Below are 12,130 nucleotides of genomic sequence, written 5' to 3'. Positions count from 1 at the left end.
GGTTTGTTTTCTTCCTGTTCAAGTAGCACATGGCTAGTGAGAATGTTCTGGAAAACTACCGCCACAGTTTATGGGTAAATCTGGCCTCATGCATCCGGAGCTGTGCCACGACATTGTACAAATGTTGAATTGAGGTTTGTAGAAAACACTGAAATCTGACCTCTCAAGGATAATAAAGTTTACACACACATTATCTGGCTTTGATCATTTCACAATGCTCCTAGTAGTAACCCCAGAGGGAACTTGGATGTCTGGTAATACCATGTGTTTGCATTGTCATACTATTAACTCCGGGTTTTCCTAAGAACCTTTGGTCATAAGGCCTACATAACACTGACACAGACTGTCACAATGGTTAATCTCAGCTTATAACACTCCCTCCCGGCTGTTCATGAAGTGTTATGTCATTGATATGTTGTGTGGCCCTTATGATGAATAGTGCAAGCAAAGTGTATGGAGTAAGTTGACAATGCAATCTGACTTACTGCCTTGGGGGGCATTGGTCATTAGCAAACGTCTGAGATCAGGTTTGGTGTTGAGCGGTTTTCTCCACTTCAAGGATGTTCTTGCTTCTTTTAGTTCTGACAATGCAATCAATACTATACAATGGACTGTATATCTCCAGAACGTACCTGTTTCTGTTCTATCCAACTGGTCTTTGTCTTGCACTGCAGAAATCCTCTAGCAGCCTAGCTACTCCTATGAAATGACAAGTCAGGGGAGTTTGTAAAAGCACATATAGGTCTGTAACCAGGCCAGACTACTCCATGGCAAGACTTCACTCTACTAGAACTGTTCCAGGACCAGTCCTGAGGGTCTGTCTGATGAAGGTCTCTGACCGATACGTCAGGCTATGTTTTTAACTTTGGATTTACAATAAATAGTGGAGAGAGTGTTGTGACTTGTGCCCTCAACTTCTGATGCCACAGTCCTGAGGATCACCAGCTGAAGCTGAGGAGCAAAACTGGCCCTGGATCAGTGGAGTTGAAATGTACTGCTGCACTTTGTCCTCATCCTGGGAACTACTACTGATGGAGAAACTGGCCCTGGATCAGTGGAGTTGAAATGTACTGCTGCACTTTGTCCTCATCCTGGGAACWACTACWGACMGAGAAACTGGCCCTGGATCAGTGGAGMTGAAATGTACTGCTGCACTTTGTCCTCATCCTGGGAACWACTACWGARGGAGAAACTGGCCCTGGATCAGTGGAGMTGAAATGTACTGCTGCACTTTGTCCTCATTCTGGGAACTACTACTGATGGAGAAACTGCCTTTTTGTACACTTGTTGTACTAGGCCTTCTGTACAGGCTACATCAATGCAAAGCAGCATCTATTCAACTTGATAATCAGAATAGATAAGTGAAAAATTGGTTATGGTAACAAAATAAAAAATGATGTAAGCATAGGTCTTATTTGTAAATGAGGTTTGGAACAAAAGAAAATGGTTGATGGTTTAAACTTTATTTTGATATGATTTTTCTATTCATAGCAAGACAGCAATCTGTATGAATATTGTTGTGGATGCAGTCTTCTCATGGATGTAGCCTATAAGGGGGATGGATGTCACTGAGGCACACCACTTGATTGATGGTGTTTTGGGTCTGAGGCGCCTTTGTACCACGGCTCGCTCTTGCTCTGGTGGGAGCAGGGTGGAGGAAGGTGCTATTTCAACATGACGCTCTCTACTGGGGCTGATACTTTAATTTACATCGCTGTGTGTTTGTTTGCTGAACTGAGAAATGTATTGCTTTGCTAATGTATTCCTTTTTGCGGGTTGACGCGTACAAGGATGTGACGCGCCTAGACTAGAGAGAGAGAGAGACACAGCCCCGCCCTTCTCGTGGTGTGGAACGAAAATGCCCCGTCTCTCCTCCCTCGGCTCCAGGGATAGATAGGCTTTCTCCCCGCAACTGCGAGCTGTGTAGTAGCTTACTGTCCACATACAGTGGATGTCTGACATGATATCCATGGTATGCACTGAACGTTATATCAACTAGAAACTAGTTTAAGGACTTTCGTAGACTTAGTTTATATCTAGATAGATATTGGTTTAATTATTTCTTGACAATGGAAGGAAACAGTAAATTCACCAGCCTATTTCACAGACCCAGGTGTCTGGCGGCGGCGGCACCTGGAGGAAAAGCGAAATTAACTCACCCAGGGAAGGCAATTCTAGCAGGTAAGTTTTGTCATCCTTTGTTCAGACACCACCTATTGCCAATAGAGATGACTTAACATTTTTCAGATACACACTAAAGTGACTTTACTGTATAGCGCATCGTCGTGGAGAGAAAGCATTAGCCTGTATAATAAAGTAACATTGTTTCTGAATAAAGTAACATTGTTTCTGATCATGTCACTTTCACTTGACAGCCAGGGGTTGTTGTAAATTATGTACTGATGATGTTTCATTGGAAGCCGTGCACGAAGCGAGAGCGTCCATTTGAATAAGTTAGAACTGTCAACTGTCATGTGTTGTATTGTGTTCAACAGTTAATTCACAACAAAAACTGGAATATGCTAGTCTTCGGTGTTATTATTGTCAGTTTAACATGCGCTGTATGTTTGCATTTCAATAAAGAGGCGATTTGCTTAGCTGCCTGTAGAGCGCATGACAAAATAGTGGAACTCTTTTTAGACTAGTAGGCTACATGGAACTGTTGAATTGTAGGCTTTATTATTATTCACTTAATATTATTTAGATTCTAATGAATACGATTTCGAATATACTTTAACATAGATGATTATGAAATTATCTTATGATCTTTTCTGTAACTGACTGTCGTAACACTAGCCTTCTAATACTGTATTGCAAAACAACTGCCTGGTTATGAAAGGACACCACAAAGCCAACACCCCTCATTTCCCCCCCTTAGCGGCAGACAGTAGTTACTCAGGTAGAAGGACTGGGGAATGCTGAAATGTTTACCTCCTGCATATGTTAGGATATACAGATCCTTCATTCATGTTACTGTGCAATTTACCTGAGATGACAAAGAGCATCTGTTGCATCTCCATCTGGTTCAGAGGAATTAACAGGTCGACTTTTAGCAGGCCAAGGCATGTATTCCCCACTCTGCAGCCCTGTTCTTTTAGGCAGCAGACACAGTCATCTTTCTCGGGTGTATCCTTCTCTGAAATTACATGTTTCTCCTCTGGACTGCCCCCTCCACACAGTGAAATTAAAATGAATAACCCTGAAATTGGACTGGAATGTCTTTGAAGTAAAACCACCCAAAACCACCACCTCTGTCCCTGAAGAAAGACCATAACAAGCATTGGATGAGGATCAAATATAGAAACCCAAGCACTGTGGACTGAGCAGGAGAATGTCTCTAAAATGAGTATTGAGTAGCTCAGACATCTACCTATTAGTAGTAGTAGCCTAGTAGCCTTCATCTCTGAAACCTCCATTGCTGTGAGGGATACTGCTAGAGCGAGGTCTTAAGACATTCTCAAGCACTGAATTAAATAATCTGTTTTCTACTTGTGTCCTTATCCTGCCTGGCTGGCAGGGTCTCTCTCCGTATCCCCAAACTGCTACGGTTGGATCAGTGCACTGACATTATTCTGTTACTCTGATCTAGTCTAGTGATCACTGCTAGTTACCTTCAACCACATCACACTGGATATATTTAAATGTAGACCATGCTGAAGGAGAGAGATGCTGTCCTTCGATAATGCTATTAAGTTCAATTAAGGCTTCAGGAATCTGGGGTTGTGCTTGTACTATACATAAACCATTGATATGCCATTGATATGCCATTTGGTTTCAGTAGTTTGATTACAGAGTTGCCATACACTAGGCCTACATGTAGAAAGCATGAGATTCACAATAAACATATTCCTCAGTGGCGTGAGTGCATGTATAAAAGGGCAGAATCAGGATACAATACAAACTCACTCATACAGACTCTTAGTAATGCTGCAGTATGCAGTTATAACATAGGCTCATATCCCATACATACTCTTCCATAGGATATTACGCATATTGGTTTGTCAAAGTAACCTCAGACTGAACCTGGTTGCATTTGAAACTCATGACCCCCCCCCCCCCACATTGTGTGTGATTAGAGTGAGGCAGGGCAGGCTGGTGCATTTCGAGGCCTTGAGAGGCACCCTCATGGAGAGGCACCCTCATGGAGAGGCACCCTCATGGAGAGGCACCCTCATGGAGAGGCATTTAGCACCACTCTATTGATTACAGCCTTGACAAGAGACCACAGTGACCCTGACAAACCTTGTACTGTAGTAATGTTGTTCCAACTGTGGAGCAACAATAAAACCGGCCAGCATGCACAGTTTCATACAGTACTCTTTGGTACTGCAGGTTTGTGCAACCTTTTTTTCTCTGTAGATATCCTTTCACAATCCTAACAGCCTATGGTGCCATTTCACACACAGTCTCTCCGGACTCTCCTCCTCTCAGCTATTGGTACATTTAAATGAGGCCATCCATCTAGATGATAGATTGGAGAAACCCGCCTGGCCTCCTCCCTCCCTTCCTATCCTTTCAACCAGACTAACCAGACAAGCTTGCTGGGAACGCTAACAGCCGAAACAGGCTCCATCTTTCTTCACTCTCTCTGTCAGCCCAACTCTTATTTAACCTGTTTGTGTAGTTGTACACTCCACTCTTTAAAGTCAGTTGATTACTCCTTATCTATAGAATATATTTCTCTCTCTTTCTCTGTTTTTCTTACTGTCTGAATCTATGGGTGCAAATTTAGGGGGAGACCAAGAATATTTTGTTATTTTGATTAATGGCTTGTGTATGTATGTTTAGTATATGAGTGTGTGTTGAAATCACACTGTGGTACCCTAGGAACTGATCTACTCTCAGAGAAGGAGTCGCTATGACTCAGTGAGATAAAAGCAATCAGGTAAAATGCACTTGTGTCTACAACTCTGACCTGAGATATTACTCAATCAACAGCCAAGCCAATGCTTTACTACGCCAAGATACAGAATCCCCCTGACACCCGGTTTGACAGTTAATAAATCTGACAAGCACTTCTCTCAGTGCCTAGACATGGAACCACAGCTATATCTGGTTATTTAACCCTGCACTCAGAGTGGTAATGAGTGTGTGTGTGTGTGTGTGTATGCAAGAGATTGTGAGTGTGTGCTGCTTGTTAGAGCCCTCTCTCCTTTGCCTGCAGTCTTTWCTCAGTAACTGGCTGAGGCCCAAAGTACATATCCTTGAGAGTATCCTTGTTGGCCCTAGGACCACAGCAAGACATTATCTTTCTGTGCCAATGACATAAACTTGGTTGTTTGAACTCAGGGCCGTAGATAAAGACCATAGCCTGGATGCCTCTAGTATGACTCCATGTGTCTGGTGCCATAACAGACCTAGCTTAGCTTGTGAGAAATATTCCACTTTTGGGACTGATGTAATGCAAGATGGGATGAGAGGATTTAAAAAAAGTTATTTAACCTTAATTTAACTAGGCAAGTCAGTAAATAACAAATTCTTATTTACAATGATGGCCTACCGGATGGAGTGAGTTAGTGAGAGAGAGGGGGAGAGCGAGAGGAGAGAGAGCATGTCTTCTTAGATGACATCTGGCATTGTAAAAGAAACATTGTTAAGTCTTAGCTAATGGTGCTGTCTCACCCTTACAGTAACCCACTGTGTGTGCGTGCGTGTGTGTGTGTGCGTGCGTGCGTGCGTGCGTTGGTCTCTTGTATAGGCCTGGAGGCACTGGGGGGAAGTTATATGGACAGAACATTGAGAGTCGTAGCTTAATGGAAGAAAAGTCGTACATCTCTTACAAACCCAGACAATGGCAATGAGGCACATTTCTACATGAAGGGTGTATGAGCTCTTTATACTCCCTCTCCTGGGCTCAGCAGCCAATGGTGATGGCCGATGTTGAGAGGTGGAGGCTATGATATGAGACAGGATTGGCCTGGAGCTGAGAACTTTAAATGGGTTTCTGGTCCTGATTTTCTTTGCATTTGTGTGTTCCTTTGTAGTAGAGGTTTTTATTGTCATACAATGTGTGTGTATGTGTGTGTTTGTGTGCGTGTGCATATGTGCGTGTGTGTGAGGTCTGAGAGAGTACTGTATTGCTCTGTATTTGTAACTTTCTCTCGCTCTCGCTCTCTCACTCGCTCTCTCTCACTCGCTCTCGCTCTCTCACTCGCTCTCGCTCTCTCACTCGCTCTCGCTCTCTCACTCGCTCTCGCTCTCTCACTCTTACTCTTGCCGCAGGGCAGCCAGTTAAGTTCTTTGAGTGGCTGTCTCCTCTTAGACTCAGAGGGCTTGTCAAAGTGTGCACTCACTCCCTGCTCATTCATACCCCACTGAACTCTGCACACTATGCACTATGCACTAGGCAATACACTCTAAATCTACGACTCATGACCCACCAGCGCCTTTGGGGGCAAGACGTCAAATCATGAAACACCTGTTGTCCTTTCTGTCAGACACATACACACGCTCTCTCTCTCTCTCTCTCTCTCTCTCTCTCTCTCTCTCTCACACCTCTCTCTCTCACCTCTCTCATCTCTCTCTCACCTCTCTCTCTCTCTCTCACCTCTCTCTCTCTCTCTCTCCCCTCTCTCTCATCTCTCTCTCTCCTGTCTCTTATACACATCTAGATGTGTATAAGAGACAGGATCAAGACACTCAGATTAAATCACTCTTTGATCTCTCACTCTCTCTCTCCCTCTCTCACCTCTCTCACTCTCTCTCTCCCTCTCTCACCTCTCTCACTCTCTGTCTCCCTCTCTCTCCCTCCCTCTCCTCTCTCTCACCTCTCTCACTCTCTCTCTCTTACTGTTTTAGGAAAACACAACAACATTCCCAGAACAACATCAGACTCCGTCCATCCAGTCTGCAGGGAACGGCCTACTGGAGGGTTAGAAGCAGTTCAAAAGATTTTCCATGTAAAATTAATAGACATGTGTAATTAAACATTAGTGTAGGGTTTGGGAGCGATGTTTTGAACAGGCGAAGCCTAAAAAGGAAGACGATAGATGAATAATTCCTTTCATCTTTCAGACGAGGCAAACAGAAATATTAAGACTGTATTAATACATCATGTTTGATGTTAAGACCTCTGGCTACGGTCTACATTGGGGTTGAGGAATAGGGACATGTGGCACCATCTTTCTACACTCTCTCCTGTATTCTCATCTCTCTTCACACCAGGTCCCTGATAAACCTATTTTACATAAATGAGATGAGCCTGGATAACTAAAGGTATAGAGAGGGTTTTCGGGTAATTTGGTGTCCTGGCTTTTGCACATTATAGTGTTCTGGTCCATACAGTGGGGCAAAAAAGTATTTAGTCAGCCACCAATTGTGCAAGTTCTCCCATAATTAGCAAATAAATTCATAAAAAATCCTACAATGTGATTTCCTGGACTTTTTTTTCAAATTTTGTCTGTCATAGTTGAAGTGTACCTATGATGAAAATTACAGGCCTCTCTCATCTTTTTAAGTGGAAGAACTTGCACAATTGGTGGCTGACTAAATACTTTTTTGCCCCACTGTATATGTATATGATTAAATGTATGAGTTGGCCTGAAAAAAACTTGTAGTTTAATCTCTCACTCGCTCTCTCTGTTGTTGAAGAACATATTTCATTTTAATGTGACTAGTCTGGATAAATAAGAATACATTTAAAGTACAAATGATTTCCCCCCTGTTTAGTATTATTTGTGTTTTGGTTCTTGCATGTTATGGTCCATAACATTTCCATAAACTGTGTTCTGGTCCATAAACTGTGGGGTTGCCACATTTGTTTATGTTTATTGGTTGCCAGGTTGGGTGATTTGAAAGTTTGTTTTTCTCAGTGAACAGGAGCAGATGTGGCCAACACTCATTAGAGTTACCTCAACAGCAGGCAGATAGATAGCACTTCAGAGGTCTTCTCTTCTCTATCTCCCTCTCTCTTTGCCATCATTGTAAATAAGAATTTGTTCTTTATTGACACGTCTGGATAAATAAATAATATATAAATAAATGCACTTATTTACTCCCTCTTTCTCCCTTGATCGCTCTCCATCTGTTGCGATCCCCTTTCTCCCTAATTTTAATCTAAACCCTCTCCTCTCTCTCTCTCTCTCTCTCCTCCTCTCTCTCTCTCTCTCTCTCTCTCTCTCTCTCTCTCTCTCTCTCTCTCCTCTCTCCTCTCTCTCTCTCTCTCTCTCTCTCTCTCTCTCTCTATATCTATTATATATATATATATATATATAATATATATATATATATAATATATATATCTTTAGAAGCCCTCCTGTTCTCCCACTCATTACCTGTATTAACTGCACCTGTTTGAACTCGTTACCTTGTATAAAAGACACCTGTCCACACACTCAATACAAAACAGACTCCAACCTCTCCAACAATGGCCAGACCAGAGAGCCTGTGTAAGGACATCAGGATAAAATTGTAGACCTGCACAAGCTGGCATGGCTACAGACAATAGGCAAGCACTTGGTGAGAAGGCAACAACTGTTGGCGCAATTATTAGAAAATGGAAGAAGTTCAAGATGAGCGGTCAATCACCCTCGTCTGGGCTCCAGCAAGATCTCACCTCGTGGGCATCAATGATCATGAGAACGGTGAGGGATCAGCCCAGAACTACAGCGCAGGACCTGGTCCAAACCTGAAGAGAGATGGGGACCACAGTCTCAAAGAAAACATTTGTAACACACTACGCCGTCATGGATTAAAATCCTGCAGCGCACGCAAGGTCCCCCCTGCCCAAGCCAGCGCATGTCCAGCCCGTCTGAAGTTAGCAATGACCATCTGGATGATCCAGAGGAGAATGGGAGAAGGTCATGTGGTCTGATGAGACAAAAATAGAGCTTTTTGGTCAAAACTCCACTCGCAGTGTTTGGAGGAAAAAGAAGGATGAGTACAACCCCAAGAACACCATCCCAACCGTGCAAGCATGGACGGTGGAAACATCATTTCTTTGGGGATGCTTTTCTGCAAAAGGGGACAGGACGACTGCACCGTAATTGAGGGGAGGGATGGATGGCCATGTATCGCGAGATCTGGCCAACAACCTCCTTCCCTCAGTAAGAGCATTTGAAGAGGGGTTGTCGCTGTCTTACAGCATGACAACGACCCGAAACCACACAGCCAGCGGCAACTAAGGAGGGGCTCCGTATAAGAAGCATCTCAAGGTCCTGGAGTGGCCTAGCCAGTCTCCAGACCTGAACCCAATAGAAAAATCTTTGGAGGGGAGCTAAAAGTCCGTATTGCCCAGCGACAGCCACGGAAACCTGAAGGATCTGGAAAGGTCTGTATGGAGAGTGGGCCAAAATCCCTGCTGCAGTGTGTGCTAAACCTGGTCAAGAACACAGGAAACGTAAGATCTCTGTAATTGCAACCAAAGGTTTCTGCTACCAAATATGTGAAGCTCTGCTTTTCTGATGTATCACAATACTTATGTCACTGCAATAATATGCAAATTAATTACCTAAAATCATACCAATGGTGATTTTCTGGACTTTTGTTTTAGATTCGGTGTCCTCACAGTTAAGTGTACCTATGATAAAAATTACAGACCTCACATGCTTTGATAATTAGAAAAAGTCTGCAATATCGGCAGTGCTATCAAATACTTGTGTTCTACCCCACTGTATTATATCCATTTTAAATTCAGGCTGTAACACAACAAAAGTGGAAAAAACCAAGGCGTATGAACACTTGAAGCACTGTACATGCTCTGACTTACCATCAGGGCCTCAGTGGGTTGTGTGTGTGTGTGTGTGCTGTCCGTGCGTGCGCGTGCTGTGCGTCGCGTTGCGTGCCGTGGCGTTGCTGCCGTGCGTGAGTGCGCTACAAACATGCTAGTGCTGCGTGCGTGCGCGTGCGTGTGCTCTGAGTCGCTTGATGCAAGCACGAAACCAGCTGTGAAGTCTGAAAGTTTTGATTTAACTAAAAACTCTTTGCGTGTGGTTGAGAATGAATTTCACATTGTTGTCTTTCTCTTTCTCCTTTTTGCTTTTTTTTTTCATTTTGCCGTATGTCATCATTTGCCAAGTGCTAACTCTGCGTCGCAACAATCACGCGATCGCGAGTTGACTTTAAAAACACAGGAAACGTTTTGCCTGTAAACTCTGGTGTCCTGTAGTCGTGGAATGGCGTTAAATTAAGTAAGGCTGGACCGGGTTGGAGTAGGCTCTAGTTTACGGGTTATTTATATGAGGTATACAACTCCTGTCACTGTTACCTGTGTTAAATGACACTCCTGCAAAAAAACTCACTAGTTTCCCTCTATCAAAATTGTACTGACGAAAAGATAGCTGCGTGCTGTCTGTAACGGAGTCAGGTTTGTAGGCCTCCTTCTCCCACACGCTTTTTCAGTTTCTCCCCACAGATTTCTACTATGATTGAGGCAGGGCTTTGGATGCCACTCCAAATACCTTGACTTGTTTTTTTTAACTATGTTGCCACAACTTTGGAAGTATGCTGGCGTCATGTGTCCATTTGGAAAGACCCATTTGCGACCAAAGCTTATAACTTCCTGACTTATTGTCTTTCTCAATATATACACCATAATTTTCCTGGCCTCATGATTGCTATCTATTTGTGGAAGTGCAGCAGTCCCTCCTGCCAGCAAAGCCACCCCCCACAAACATGATGCTGCCACCCCGGTGCTTCACGGGTGGCGATGTGTTCTTCGCCTGTGCAAGGTCTCCCCCTTTTTCCTCCAGACATAAAGATGTCATTATGGCCCAAACAGTTCTTTTTTGCGTCATCAGACCAGAGGACATTTCTCCCAAAAAGTACGACCTTTTCTTCCAATGGCAGTTTGCAAACCGTAGTCTGCTTTGTTATGGCGTTTTTGGAGCAAGTGGCTTCTTCCTTGCTGAGCGGCCTTTCAGGTTATAGTCGATATAGGACTCTTTTACTGTGGAGTTATAATTACTTTTTACCTGTTTCCTCCAGCATCTTCACAAGGTCCTTTGCTGTAGTTCTGGGATTGATTTGCACTTTTCGCACCAAAGTACGTTTATCTCTAGGAGACAGAACGCGRCTCCTTCCTGAGCGGTATGATGGCTGCGTGGTCCCATGGTGTTTATACTTGCGTACTATTGTTTGTACAGATGAACACGGTACCTTCAGGCATTTTGGAAATTGCTCCAAATGATGAACCAGACTTGTGGTCTACAATTTGGCTGATTTCTTTTGATTTGCCCATGATGTCAAGCAGAGGCACTGAGTTTGAAGGTAGACCTTGAAATACATTCACAGATACACCTCCAATTGACTCAAATTCTGTCAATTAGCGACTCAGAAGCTTCTAAAGCCATGACATAATTTTCTGGATTTTTCAAGCTGTTTAAAGGCACAGTAAACGTAGTGTATGTAAAGTTTTGACCCACTGGAATTGTGATACAGTGAATTATAAGTGAAATAATCTGTCTGTGAACAATTGTTGGAAAGATTACTTGTGTCATGCACAAAGTAGATGTCCCAACCGACTTGACAAAACTATAGTTTGTTAACAAGAAATTTGTGGAGTGGTTGAAAAACGAGTTTTAATGACTCCAACCTAAGTGTATGTACACTTCCGACTTCAACTGTATATCCTAGTTGTCTGATTGTGTCACGCCCTGACCTTAGATATCTCTGTTTTTCTATATATTTTGGTTAGGTCAGGGTGTGACTAGGGTGGGTACGCTAGTTTTTGTATGTCTAGGGTTTTTGTATGTCTTGGGGTTTTGTATGTCTATGTTGGCCTGATATGGTTCCCAATCAGAGACAGCTGTTTATCGTTGTCTCTGATTGGGGATCATATTTAGGTAGCCATTTMCCTAATTTGTGTTGTGGGATCTTGTTTTTGTATAGTTGCCTTGTGCACTGCAATACTGCACGTTTGTTGTATTCTTTGTTGTAAGTTTCACTATTAAAGATTGTGGAACTCTACGCACGCTGCYCCTTGATCCGATCCTTTCAATGAACGTGACAGATTGGTTTACATGCTGTGCATGCTCTGTATTTGATAGCCCCTCTGTCTGTCCCTGCAAAGCCTCTCTCCCAGTGACTGCTGGGTAGGAAATGGTAAACTGGTTTCTAGGTACATCAATTCCCACTAATAACAAGTGTCAGTGTCATATGAAAACACATTGATTTTGTGAACTGACACAGAAAG

The 12,130-nt window shown here is 43.2% G+C and overlaps 1 protein-coding gene across 2 annotated transcripts in view; it reads left to right on the top strand.

Moving 5' to 3' along the window:
* The first annotated feature begins 742 nt into the window (after nucleotides 1–742).
* LOC111958174 (tricarboxylate transport protein B, mitochondrial) overlaps nucleotides 743–12,130 on the top strand; it is a 32,941-nt gene continuing 21,553 nt past the window's right edge. For both annotated transcript variants that reach the window (XR_011474686.1, XM_023979359.2), the window contains exon 1: nucleotides 743–2,190. Coding sequence is in view for 1 of the 2 variants with exons in the window: in XM_023979359.2 (XP_023835127.2) it covers nucleotides 2,070–2,190 (121 nt within the window). In the remaining variant the exon portion in view is untranslated. The remainder of the gene's footprint in view (nucleotides 2,191–12,130) is intronic.

The sequence above is a fragment of the Salvelinus sp. IW2-2015 genome, linkage group LG33, assembly GCF_002910315.2.
Source record: "Salvelinus sp. IW2-2015 linkage group LG33, ASM291031v2, whole genome shotgun sequence".
In the NCBI taxonomy this organism is placed as follows: Eukaryota; Metazoa; Chordata; class Actinopteri; order Salmoniformes; family Salmonidae; genus Salvelinus; species Salvelinus sp. IW2-2015.
The sequence above is the reverse complement of the archived record's forward strand: the minus strand, read 5'-3'. Positions and strand labels throughout refer to the sequence as shown.